Source organism: Pseudorca crassidens, chromosome 15 (assembly GCF_039906515.1).
Source record: "Pseudorca crassidens isolate mPseCra1 chromosome 15, mPseCra1.hap1, whole genome shotgun sequence".
Taxonomy (NCBI): domain Eukaryota; kingdom Metazoa; phylum Chordata; class Mammalia; order Artiodactyla; family Delphinidae; genus Pseudorca; species Pseudorca crassidens.
This window is the reverse complement of record NC_090310.1, coordinates 70,584,295-70,597,805: the sequence shown is the minus strand read 5'-3', so window position 1 is coordinate 70,597,805 and position 13,511 is coordinate 70,584,295. Positions and strand designations below refer to the sequence as shown.

At 44.6% G+C, this 13,511-nt stretch overlaps 1 protein-coding gene and 1 long non-coding RNA gene across 4 annotated transcripts in view; one reads left to right on the top strand and one right to left on the bottom strand.

The window, feature by feature from the left end:
• Positions 1-13,511, top strand: part of LOC137207839 (uncharacterized) — a 94,683-nt gene that overhangs the window by 4,225 nt on the left and 76,947 nt on the right. The gene's annotated exons all lie outside the window — the stretch shown is intronic.
• The window catches only part of TOP1 (DNA topoisomerase I), an 86,310-nt gene continuing 78,358 nt past the window's right edge, over positions 5,560-13,511 (bottom strand). For both annotated transcript variants that reach the window (XM_067708139.1, XM_067708140.1), the window contains 5 exons: positions 12,880-12,994; positions 11,464-11,591; positions 8,262-8,356; positions 7,891-8,040; positions 5,560-6,859 (listed from right to left, as the gene is read on the bottom strand). In XM_067708139.1, the coding sequence (XP_067564240.1) occupies positions 6,757-6,859; positions 7,891-8,040; positions 8,262-8,356; positions 11,464-11,591; positions 12,880-12,994 (591 nt within the window). In that variant the 3' untranslated portion in view covers positions 5,560-6,756. The remainder of the gene's footprint in view (positions 6,860-7,890; positions 8,041-8,261; positions 8,357-11,463; positions 11,592-12,879; positions 12,995-13,511) is intronic.

The window sequence follows — 13,511 nt, the reverse complement described above, 5'->3', positions numbered from 1 at the left end:
TTGGTTAATATGGGTTAACATGGCGGCTGTGATTGAGAATTGAATGTTGGCTGAGCTTCCTGGTAGCCAAAGCAAAAACTCCTTCTATTCTGATAATTGATTCCTTGGGGGAGAAAAATTTTCCTGGGTTTAAGTTATAAAAGAAGTTTCTCAAGTGGACACTTATTTGATTGAAATAGTGGAGAATGTTCTCAGCAGATTAACAGCAAATGCCGACACAGTTTTCATTGTTCCTTGTAATGACCTCGAGTGAATATAGAAGGTATAAAAATATAGCTTAGTGAAGCCCCTTCCACAGTTGAAGGTAGGCAGATTTATAGACTTGCAGCATCAAATCTGATCCATGCATGAAACTTTATCCCTTTTCTTTAAACTTTTTAAAATTGTTACTCAGTAGTTTCTTATGTTAGATGTCTGATCAGCCCTTCTCCAGCATCTGAGTCAGCCAGCCTGCTCCTAAGCATACAGCTGGTACTTAATAAGCATTCACCTTAGTGCACTTTGAACTCCATCCCACAACCTGCAGTCTTGTCTTTTGAGCTCTCATCCCCAGTATCCATCCATTGGCTCCACCTTAGTCATTGGGCCTCACACTTTTTCTGTCTTATTCTGCTCACCTGGGAGGTACTCTCCAGAGCCTCGTGTTTTCTGTCCCTCAGGGGGAAACCAGGCCAGGACTCTGCTCTCTCTGCAGACCCTGCTTCCCCTTTGCTGATGGGCTCCTCTAATGGGACCCAGATGTTGAGGCAGGAGAGCTGGACTCCAGATGTCCCTTCTTCAGGGAGGTGGCAGGGATACTGTAACTGCTTCGCTGCAGGCAGAGAAGGGGAGTGCCCTTGCTAGCCACTGGCACAGGCCAGGCCGGACCTGCTGTTTTTCCACCTTTTCTTCCCTTCTTCCAACAAACACTCCTGATGCCTCCTCTATAGCACTGAGACAGAATGAATCAGACTGAGTTCCCACTCCAGTAGTGGAGAGAGAAATGCCAACAGACATTTGTCAACAGATGACAATTTAGTGTGATAAGGGCCCCTGGAGCACTGGGAAGGGACAGCTGACCTTACTAGACCTGTTGGTGGCTGTGGGGACAGAGCAAAGTGAGGGGTATGCCTTAAGATATGGCAGCTCTAAATATAAGACAGTCAGTCACCTGTTTTCACAATAAGGTCACACTCCAGGTGTTTTGTGGCTATTTTTGCAACTAAAATGTATTGATAAATATTTTTAGAGATGCATGATTCAGATGTCCACATATAAGTTTATTTAGTTACATATTTTAGTTATTTATCTTTTAAATTTATTTTATTTATTTCATTTTTGGCTGTGTTGGGTCTTCATTGCTGCACGTGGGCTTTCTCTAGCTGTGGCGAGTGGGGGCTACTCTTCATTGCGGTGCGCAGGCTTCTCATTGTGGTGGCTTCTCTTGTGGAGCATGGGCTCTAGGCATGCGGGCTTCAGTAGTTGTGGCGCATGGGCTTAGCTGCTCCGCGGCATGTGGGATCCTCCCGGACCAGGGCTCGAACCTGTGTCTCCTGCATCAGCAGGCAGATTCTTAACCACTGAGCCACCAGGGAAGTCCCTCTTTACATGAATCTTTGACTTCTATATAGTTGTCGCCATTAAAGACACTTTTTGAGTCATCTAGTATAATTTCTGAAAGCACGTCATCTTCCTTCTCAGTTGAGAAAGAGCACTTTTGAAAAATCAGCTTTAATAAGGAATAACTTACATAGACTAAAATGCACACTTTTTTTTTTTTTTTTTTGCGGTACGCGGGCCTCTCACTGTTGTGGCCTCTCCCGTTGCGGAGCACAGGCTCCGGATGCGCAGGCCCAGCGGCCATGGCTCACGGGCCCAGCCGCTCTGCGGCACGTGGGATCTTCCCGGACCGGGGCATGAACCCACGTCCCCTGCATCGGCAGGCGGACTCTCAACCACTGTGCCACCAGGGAAGCCCAGAATGCACCCATTTTAAGTGTGAAGTTTGGTGAGCTTTGACAAATGTATACCCTCATGTGCCCTCCACCCAGTTAAGTCATAGAACATTTCCATCACCCCAAAAAGTGTTTGGGTGTCCTTTTACAGTCAATCTCCCCTGCCCCCAGCCGGCAATCACTGTCTACTTTCTGTCACTACAGATTAGTTATGTGAGTTCTAAAATTTCATGTGAATGGAATCATAGAGTATGTACCCTTGGGTCTATGTTCAGCATAATGTTTTTGAGATTCATCTGTGTTGTTGCAGAGAAAATACTTTTTGAATCAGTATGTGATACTGTCACTAGAAATGTTAACCTAAGCATAATTACCTTTTTGTATAACATTAAAACAGGTTTCTTTTCATTTCTCCCATAGATATATATTAATGATCTACATAATCACCACTTAAACTGTATTGCTTTAAAAATGTTACAGAAAATTTCAAATATATATAAATGGAGACAGGATAGCATCAGCCAGCTTTAATTATGAACTGGTGGCCACTCTTGTTTTGTGCCAGACTCTACCCGCTAACCCCTTCCATATAATTTTGACACAGATCTTAGCTCTATAATGTTATCTATAAATATTTCAGTGTTTTTCTAAAAGACTCTTTAAAAACATACATACATAACTGCAGTATCATTTTCAAACCTGAAAAAATCAACACCGTTTTGCTATTTAAAGTGATCTTGAAGAGGCCTGTTTACATGTAATACTTGGGATTGTGAGAAATAATTACCGCGTCTGTGGTAAATTTCTTTGCCTCCTTGTTTACTCGTTTTGTCAAGGGACTACTTATAATCATCCAAAACTAGCTTGACTGAGGTCATTTCAGGATAATGTGTTTTCTCCAGAAAGTGCTTTTCGGTTCGAAACAGTTGAGAGAATAACGCAATATATGAGGGATTTTGTAAGGACTGAAATATAAGTAAACACTTTTCTCAGAAGAAAAAAAAAATTTTTTTTAAGTTTTCTGTGGAGGAAATACCTATATTTGGTGTATGTGGTATTTAGGAGGTGATATCAGAGTTGGTGATTTACTGGTTGTGGAAGTGAGAGAAAGATGTGAAGGATGATGGCTGCCCTAGGTTCCAGTTGGGGGACAGAGTGGATGGTGGTGCCTTTCTCTGAGATGTGAAACCAGGCACAGTGGGCTTGGAGTGGTAGGTACTGAGCTCGGTTCTACAGACTTGAGATTGAACACGGACATCCCCACTGAGACGTAGTTGGCAGTGCAGTATGTGTCTGGAGCTCAGGAAGGGGGTCTAGGCTGTAGGAAATGATGTGGAGGTCATCGTGTTCAAGTGTGAATGAAATCAGCTAGGCTGAGAAGAGAACCACAGCAGTTAAGGACCTGATAGAGGAGGAAACAGAAGCAACAGCCTGAGAGGGAGGGGTAAAATCAGGAGAGGGTGGCACCATGGAAACCCGAGAGAAGTGCTTTAAGGGAGTGGTCACACGTTGTATGATTCCATTTATGTGAGATGTCCAGGAAAGACAGATCTATAGAGAAAGTAGATTAGTGGAGGCTGGAGGTGGGAATGGGGATTAACTGTATGTGGGCATGAGGGATCTTACTGGGGGGAAGAAGTTCTAAAACTGATTTATGGTGATGGCTACACCACTCACTCAAGTTACTAAAAATCACTGTACAGTTGGAATGGGTGGATTTATGATATGTATCAATAGTAATTAAAAAAAAGTGGTCAAGTGTCCAGTGCCACAGTGAGTTTAAATAAGATGCAGAAGCAGAGCCCATTTAGTGGTTTGGTCGTTCATTCATGGGTGATTGTGGTCCGAGTGGAGGGGGAACTGGAGGCAAGATGGGGCAGAAGCTAGTTGCAGTGGGTGGGGGAGTGACCGGGTGGTAGAGATGACGCATTCCAGGTGCTTGTGAAACAGAGAGAGGGAGGGGGTGGTGGCTGGAAAGGGTTGGGAGTTGTGGTTTCTTTTCTCGTTTTTTTTTGTTTTTGTTTTTTTAAATGTGGGAGAGGCCTGAGGTAGACTTGACAGGGAGAACGGACGGGCTGACCAGACGTGGCGGGTGAGGGCGGAGGCAAGCAAGCACCCGGATGTCTGGCTGTGGTAGCGTGTGGAAGCGGTCTCCCTTTGCCCACAGCTGGACTCTAGCATCATGGAGGAGCCTGAGAGGAGGGAGTGGGTCAGACCCTGCACATCTGGCCTCTGCTCCCAGATGAGGCTGGAAGTGGGAGGAGGGAACCTACCTGCCAGATGAATAGGAAGGGGTGGTCTCCTGACTCCGTGTTCAAGCATCCTTCGGGGCCCTTCATACCTGGCCCTCACCTACCTGTCTAGACTCTTCCCTCATTGCAGTGGCCAGGTCAGCTTCCCATTCTCTGGCTTGCTCTCTCAGCCTTGTTGCCACCACCCAGGATGTCCTTCATAACCATTCTTGACCAGTATCTAGTTGCCCTGCACCTGCCCTCAGCAGAAGGAAGGTCCTTGCCAGGAAAGGTGGGCACAAGTTTGTGCTCATCAGTATAATCTGCCTGTAAGGCCGCCTGTCCCCGGTTTCTAGTTGTGGTCCAAGGTTTGTCCTCTGGTTGTGGCAGGTCCTGCTGAAGTGTATTGATAAGGCACTGGACGAGCCTCTCTTGTTACTATTCCTTACATTCAGTGGTCTAGCTGCCCCAGAACCATAGAATTCAAAAATGCCTGGCTGCAATCTCTTGCTCCAAAGCAATGGTGGCTACATAACCTCCTTTATTTCCTGGGGTGAATGCTGCCTCCCTCACTGGCCAGTGACATACAGGCTGCCAAGGACCCCTCAGGATTCTCTGCAGTGGGCCCAGCCCCAGGAATTTCAGAGACCATCAGGGAGATGGCTCTCCTCCCAGAGTACACCTGTGCCTGCTGGCTAGCTAAGGGACCAGTTCTGACCACTTTGGCTTTCCTGCCCCCCTGACTCCATTTGACCAGGAGACCTCACCTTTCAACCTAATTCCAGACTTAGCTGTAACCTAGGATGAATGGAAAAACAATTTTTGTAGGGACCCTGGCCAGCTCAGGTACTAGAGCACAGAGAAGTGGTCACAGACCACTCCCTCTCTCAATCAACAAAAGAAGTCTGCATTCCATCTGGGAGAGCGCTTCTGGGATCCAGTGTTCTGATTGGCTTAGTACCCTTCATTCCTGCCATCCTAACAGTAACCTTAGCCACATAAGCAAACCCAAAGAAGCTCCTACTGCTTCTTGCCAGCACACATGGAAAGTGTTCCAAAATCTGTCTCCTGAATACACTTGCTCCGTCTTGCTCAATAAACCTACCCTATGCTCCAAATATAGTTCTTGCACCCCACCTGTTCTTGTAGATTTTCTGTACTTGCCCTCACTTCCTGGGTCTGCCTTTTTCTAAGGATGTGGACTCTGGCTCCCTCCTCTGTGACCCACACCCACGGCAGCAGGACAGATGCAGCCCCTTCCAGGCCTGGCCCAGCCCCCAGCTCCTGGGGAGGAAGGCATCACTGGAGCAGGCAGACCACATCCCACTCCAAGTCCCAGCCCCAGAGCTCCATTCTGGCCTGGGGCCCTGGGTTACAAAGAGGCAGACACCAAGTTTCCGTTAAGTTGTAGGAATTTATTTTAAATAACCTACAGTTGATTAAAAGGGAATTCATGATAAAAATAGAAGATACTTGAGGAAAGATGTGGGAAATGGACTCTGCACACACGCTAAACTAACAATGCCTCTAAAACTAATGATTATAGCAAAAAATGTCTTCACATTAAAATTCTGCTTTTTATGTGGTTTTTTTCCCATTTTTTACACAATTACAAAAGAAAAAATAAAAGCCCTAAAATCTTGATTATTTTTCCTTTTTTGGACCAAATACTCATTTTCCTCTAAATTTTTGACCTGTGGAACTTTTTATACAATAAAATCTTTCAAGTGAAAGACTGGGGTTTAAAATGAAAAAGATGGGTATCTGAAAGGGCACAGAGAATGTTCAGAACAAAGGATGATGGGAAAATGGTTTCAGTCACTGATTATTTCATTATCCTTAGACTCGCTCACCCCCTCTCATCCCTCCCCAGCCCCAATCTACACGATCTTTAAGATCAAGAAAAAGGTTTAAATATTTTAAAATAATTAAAAAGAAATAAAAATTCACATTTAAAAAGGAACACTCAAGTCAGGAAATATTTTCCCATCATGCTTTTCTGTGAACAGGTGTCTGAACCAAAACACTGCCGATGTCACGACTGCTTCAAGTTTAATGAAAACTGATTCCCATGACAATAGATAGTGACAACTCTAACAGGTGCGCTGGGTTTTTGTTCTACTTAATTTTAAATTCCTGAAATGGGGGAGACGGGAGTTTAGGAACTCATTTCTATTAAAATATAGAAGTTATTGCAAAACCCTAACTGTAAAAACGCACCAATATAATCGGACTTCATATACAGTAGCTAAGAGAATCCAAATGTTTCAGTGAAACAGTGAATTTGTCTGGCAGAACTCTGACAAATTCCCATCCACTTGACCCCTTGAAAATAAAAACAAAATTCAAAACAAATCATACAGCTAGAATTTTGATATCTGAAATATTTTTAAATAAGTTGTCCATAGGACAACTGGCTCAGCTCTCCCTTATAATATTTCCAGGTTTATCTTTTCTCAAAGATGTTGCTTTGTTAAGACTTGCTGCCCCTTTCCCTCAGGTGCGAGGGCAGTCGAGGCTCACAGTTTATCCATCTGCCCCAAACCACACTGTTCCTTTTCACAGAACTGTTTCCTGCCCCTCAAGACAGGCTAGAACTCGTAGTCCTCGTCAGCCATGTCGATGGCCCAGGCAAACTTCTCCCGCTGGGTTTTGTTGTAAATTTTCTCAATTGGGACCCCCCACTTCTTGCACCTGCAGACAAGGGAGAAAGAACGGGGATTAGTGTGTCTCAGGGAACAACGGGCCAGACCCAAGGCTGAGGCTTGGATGTGCCACCTTCTTCACATCCGTCTGGTGAGAATGAGAGTTAATAAGGTACCAGACATGTTTCTTAGAGCTTCATGTGCTTAACTCATTTAATCTTGACAAAGACTTCTAAAGTAGATGCTATTATAGATGTACAAATGAAAAAGGTACAGATGAAAAACTAAGGCAGAGAAGTTAGGTAATCTGCTTTTATTCTCATGCAGCTAGTTAAAATGGAGCTGAAAAGCGAACCCAAGCCGTCTGGCTCCAGAGTCCATGCTCTTAACCACTGCAGTCTATTGCCTGTCAAGCTAACCAAACCTCTAGCACTAAACAGGGCAAAAAGAGTCGAAAGGATACAAGAGCTTGCTGGAACCCCTGGCCCAGAGGAGCAGGGCCACAGGAGATGACTGCTCCTCCTAGGCCCAGAAGCTAATAATAACTCAAGTTAACTAATAAGCATCTTCCAAAAAAGCCATTTATTTTGGAAATTGGGGCCAGGGCGGGGCAGTGGTACAGGGAAACAAGCAAACAGTAGCACAAACTCTTTGCATAGGTTTCTCAGATCTGTATTCTCATTTTTTTTTTCTCCTTGTCCATACCTTACTTCCTTCACTTGTAAAGAAAAAAAAATGTTATTGAAAAGTTAAAGTGTAGGTAGATGGGTGGGCTCTTCTGTATTTTTCCTTCAATAAGGACTAAGAGTCTCCATTCTTTTCCTAAAGTTCCATTAGGGGTAGGGACCATACCTGCATTAACAAACAAACACACTCCAAGATGGTGTAACAGTGTTGACCATTTAGGACCATCCAGGATGTGCCAATGCATTTGTAGTGGGCACAGCAGAAGACAGAGGTTTCCCAGAGGACTCTAAGTGTGCAGCGTAGGAACTGCATGTGAAAGCTGACAACGCTCTTGGAACCCCCATCACCCTTCTCAAGCCAGCAGGTGGAGTTCAAGAAGGGTGCGGTGCTTACCAAGCCACGCTGATCCTTGGGTCCAGATAATTGAGTTTGGAGGTTCCCAAAGCAATTTGTTTATTCTCCTCTCGGTCTGTGGCTTGTACTTCAAGCTTCATCAACTGCTCCTCCAGTCTCTGCACAGCCTTCTTCTTTGACTCTACCACCCTGGAAGAAAGGAAGTCATCAAGAGCCAGGCCTGGCCTCTGGACAAGAGCACTGCAACCCCATGGTGCCATCCAGGGACAGTAAAAGCAGAAAAGCCCCAGGTACAGAGGTTTCTAAAAGACATCACTCAGAAACCCTAGAAAGGCTAGGGCCTCTGGCTGATGCTCTGCCCTTTTTTCTCTCACAACAACCCCCAGCTTTGTATCACACCAGGCACGTACTTCTTGGTTTTTGCATCCTTAAGGACCTTGGCATCAGCCTTAGCACTTTTCAGGTCTCTCCGGGCATCTGCTAGCTGTTCCTTCTTGGCATCAATCTGGGTGGGGAAGAATAATAAGATTTAGGAATAAAGTAAGCCCAGAGAATACAAAGAAGGGCTCCTCAAGAGAGGATGAAACCTAGAAGTTGTCTACAACAGGCAGGCTGTCTTGGTGGTTTGCCAGGTCAAAACAACTAGGGGTGGCTTCATGAAGGCACAGAGTAGATGTGCAGCGGGTGCTGAATTCAAATGTTACTTGGCCATTTACGTTCTTCAGTCACCCTTGAAGAAATGAGGGTTTTATAGGCAGTGACCCAGGGCCCCCATTAATCCAGAAGCTCAGGGAAAAGAACCCACTGGGACTGGGAATGTGGGTGCTAATCTTACAGTCAGAGAACACTTCGGTTTTAGATACTGGGAGAGGAGGGCTACAGGTGAGAGCTGTTTATCAAATGGCTCTCGTGCCAGGTTGTCGCTTCCATTCTAAGAATACAACTGCAGGAGATACTCTTTATGAAGCTGAGATAGGGTCCTTGCATCTACTGAGCGCAGCTCATTCCTCAGATTCTACCAGCACTCTGGGAAGGAGCTGCCAACTTCTCAAGAAAGAAGGATGCACTGAAGAGAATATCCGAGGGACTAGAAAATGGCAATTAAAAGGTACCCAGGAAGCCAAAGAGCTCAGCTTAGTCTGTTCCAAGCCAATACATGGCATGGCCTGGCTTTGGCATTCTGTTTTTATAAGGAGAGAAAACTGAGATGGGAAGGAAATTAAAATGGTCATCACCCAAAGCAGATTTGAAAACTTTTTTAGCTGTGGAGCTCTTTTTTCAAATGAAATCTCATGGGGACCCAGTCTTTAAAGGAAGAGACAAAGGCAGTTCCAGTCTTTCTTGCTTGAAAGAACCAGTTCTAAGTTCTTTTTTTTTTTTTTTTTTTTTTTTGCGGTACGCGGGCCTCTCACTGTTGTGGCCTCTCCTGTTGCGGAGCACAGGCTCCGGACACGCAGGCTCAGCGGCCATGGCTCACGGGCCCAGCCCCTCCGCGGCATGTGGGATCTTCCCGGACTGGGGCATGAACCCGTGTCCCCTATATCGGCAGGCGGACTCTCAACCACTGCGCCACCAGGGAAGCCCTAAGTTCTTCTTACTTAAGCAACACTGTGGAGTTAGAGCCCCAAAGCAGTGAGCTCACAGTGCTGGGAGCAGGAGAGCCCCTGACCTGTTACTACCTTGCTAACCTGTAAGGTCAAGGGAACCTCTGCCGAGTAAATACATGCCTGACTCATACACACTGAGCTGTTGCTCTCAGCCTGGAATTGTCTGTTAGATTTACACGCACAGCCTAAGACTGGAAACAGAGGTCACCATTGTGAGAGAATCATTAAATATGTTTACTATGAATGGCTTACTTCCAACATCTATGTTGTCCAAAGTCAAGCTGAAGGAACTGACACAAAAGCATCACAGACACTACTAGCCAGATTCTTAGGCCAGAAATGCAACAAACCACAATCTTTTAACCATTTCTGTGAATGCTAAATTGGCAGGCTATGTTGAATTCTCTCAAAGCATCAAAGACTCCATTGATTCACTTGGCAAACAGGGGCATGTGTTTGCTTTGTGGGCACACAGGAGATGGTTCCTGTGCTTAGAGGGCTCGTCTGGCAGGCAGCCTGGGTGCCCAAACAGTGGTTCCAGAGTGAGACCAACAAAAGGCCTCCTCATGCTCCAGGGAGGGGTCTCCTGAATTAGGTAAATACCACCTGAAGAGTCATGCTTTTACTTCTGGCTTGAAATGATAGCATGAGGAGAGTAAACGGCACCAGATGACTGCCATTAACAGAGCTGCTAGGATGGGCGGTCTGTACAGGTTCTTTGCCTGCCAGTCACATGATCCAAGGATTTGAGATGTCTGTGGACACACATGTATTTACTGTGGATGTGTGCATCCCTTCAGGAAAGCCAGATGGCATCTGTAGCATGAACTGCAGGTTATGTGTGTCTTCTGACCCATATGTACTACAGCTGGGTATCTATCTGGAAGAAATTTCAACAGAAGGAAAACACCCTGGGCCTCAGAATATGTATGCAGCCTCACTCTACAGCAGTAGTTTTTAAACTCCAGTTGTTCAAGTACAGTATGCTGTGAACGCAGATGGAAAAGAATCAATCTGTAGTTTAATTAACCTCTAGTTGAAACTCATCATTTCTTCTTCAGTTATGAGTGTGGGCAATTGAACACAGTAATATCAGTAGTATCTATGACTTTATCACCCATAGCTAGTTCATATATTTTCATATTGCTGCAGAAATCAAAGTATCATTTATATTCATGACTACCTTGACATTTATAGTAATTATCAGACCCACCTAAGATCTAACTTAATAAATTAATAAGGAAGGACATCTATTACTGTATCAGACTTTTTGGTAAACATATTTCAAGATAATTGGTTTACTTTGTAACCCATGTGTCTGCTTTGTAGTGAAATATCTACAAATTCTCATTGTGGATTAATACATTAGAATGGATTAGTTATGTAGCCATTGGTAACACAGAAATGCACATCATCAAATGTTAAGTGCCTTGCCGCTTAAAAGCTCAGTACCAGGCAGAGCTGGAGGAAGGAGAGAGGCACCTGGAAGAGGAACAGTGTCTAGTTGTTTGCACATCACCCTCTCCCTCTAGGGCAGCAGCTCTGGCACACAGCCTGTATTCAACAGATGTTTGATGATGAGCTATATAAAAATATGATTCATGTGGAATGTGCAGAAATAAAAATAGTTGTGCTAGGATTAGGGGGAAATTAAATATTGTTTCATCATCTTCAATTTAAAACAATATAATTTGGAAATAGTTGTATTTCTGGGCTGTGGAAAGGAATTGTGAAGACTTTATATCCATTATCCTCATGTATAAGGACAATAATTAGCAGTATTTCAAAGAGGGTACATCAAATTTACCTTCTCAACACAGAATAAAGACTTGCTGAAAAATGAGTACCTGATATTCAGTATCTTGATCAGCAATAGTTACTACCAAATTTCCGTTTATTTAGCATGAACCTTTCTGATATCCCAACCCAGAAGGGTGGAGTATAAATGCCCATAGCAGACATGCTTCTCTTCATTTTGCTACCCCACCATCCACATCCAAAATACCTTAGATTGCAAGTTCATCATGGACTTCTCAAAAGTTTTTGGTGGTGCCCTCTGATGGTTACAAAGAATTGCAACGGCTCGGTTGGCACGGTTATAAGATAGTATCTTTGCTGGGATGTTCTCATCAGCTGTAAAGAAAGAAACATGGTAATAAGAGTCCATCTGTATAAGAAGAGAGAACACACAATGTCCCTTCCCCGGCGCTTTATCCTCACGTAAAGGTTTTACTGGTCCTCATCTCACTCAGATGATCAATTCAGGTTCCCACAAGGCACAAGGTCAAAATCTGAGAGTCAAGAGAATCATCTGCTTGCCTCAGTGCCCACCTCCCCCATCTAACCACCCAAAATAGCCTGAAGAAAATATGGGAATTGGGACAGAAAGAGCCTGTAGAGGAGGGTAAAATGAAGGGACCAGAAATTTTACATTTTAAAACCACAAGGCACTATATCTTTCAGAAAGAAAAATACAAAGTGTCATCTAAGAAATGTTTTTACTTGTGTCATATAGCATTCTTTGCCCCAGCCTAAAATACTGACCCTCAACATACCCATCTTTGGCTTTTTGAATACCATTTTCTAATACCATTTGACATATTTCTAGAGGACAGTGGAAATTCAGCAGTGACTAGGCTCCAGAGGAAAAAAAGCTTGTGGATCTTGGTGATACTTTCTGCAGCTAGTTTTTAGGAGGACACTACCTACTCTTTTTTTTCTTTTATACTTATTTAGTTATCTATTTATTTGGCTGTGTCGGGTCTTAGTTGCGGCATGCAGGATCTTCATTGTGACATGCAGGATCTTTTGTGGCAGCACGTGGGCTTAGTAGTTGCAGCATGCGGGCTCTCTAGTTGTGGCGCGTGGGCTCTAGAGCACGTGAGCTTAGTTGCCCTGCAGTATGTGGGATCTTAGTTCCCCGACCAGGGATCGAACCCACATCCCCTGCATTGGAAGGTGGATTCTTAACCACTGGACCACCAGCGAAGTCCCGAATACTACCAACTCTTAAGAGGGAAAAAAAGAAACCTCAGGGAAAGGATTTGCTCCTATGCTGTTTTAGTAACCATGACAGCCTTACTCTCTCCAATTTAACAGAACATCACAGCACTTTATCTTCATTCTATGAGCTTTTAAATAACATAGATATAAAACACAAAATGCACGCATTATCAGAGCAGACAGAAAGCCCCTGTCAGCATTTCATAAAACTATTCTAGAAGCTAGAGTAGGAATAGGGGAAACAGCACTGATCTGTTTATACATCTAAGCCTTAGCCCTCTATTAGAGGTATGGAGGGAAAAAGTTTCCAGTCACAATGTCAAGGAGGATAAGTAGAACAGATCTAGGACTTAGCTGAGTAAGGATAGTGGTCATCATCGCTAAGGCCATGGGCCCTATCTGGTCAGGCAGTACTTACGAGCTGTGAGTTCCTTTAGCTGCTGCTGTAGCGTGATGGAGGCGTTGTATGTACGGAACACCTTCGCTGTCAAGCCCTCCATGAGATCCTGAAGATGTTTATTTAGAATACCAGTCTGGAGGAGACAAAGCAACGAAGAGGATGTTGGGATTTAGGTAAAAGCCATACATACCACCCTGGCCCTTCTGGCAAGCTCCAGGAAATTTATGCCAGTGCAGTTACACCTTGCCAAGTTTACTGTCCTGCCAGTGGGAAGTTAGGAAATGGGAGAAGAATTCCAGAATACAGAGTTGCATGTACCTCCCAAAGAAGCACACTTCAATCTTAAGCAGGCCAATAAAGCAACTGTATCCTTCCCTATTAAGATCTTCCCCAATAAGACTTCAGGGACAGGTCTTGGGTCTCTAGCACAGGTGGCTAAGCATCCAGCCAAGGGAAGACTCTGCAGGAGCCAGAGGGTAACAGGCAAGGTTCGTCCACCCCATCCCAGGGCTTCGGCCATGGATTTGCTGTGTGCCTGAGGAAGGGAGAGTATACAGGGTGCCCCAGGACAGGCCGAGGGGAGAGCCCCAGTCACTCCCAGGCAGACCTCTCCTTTAGGACCTTGGGAGGCTCTGGCTGGACCCCTCTTC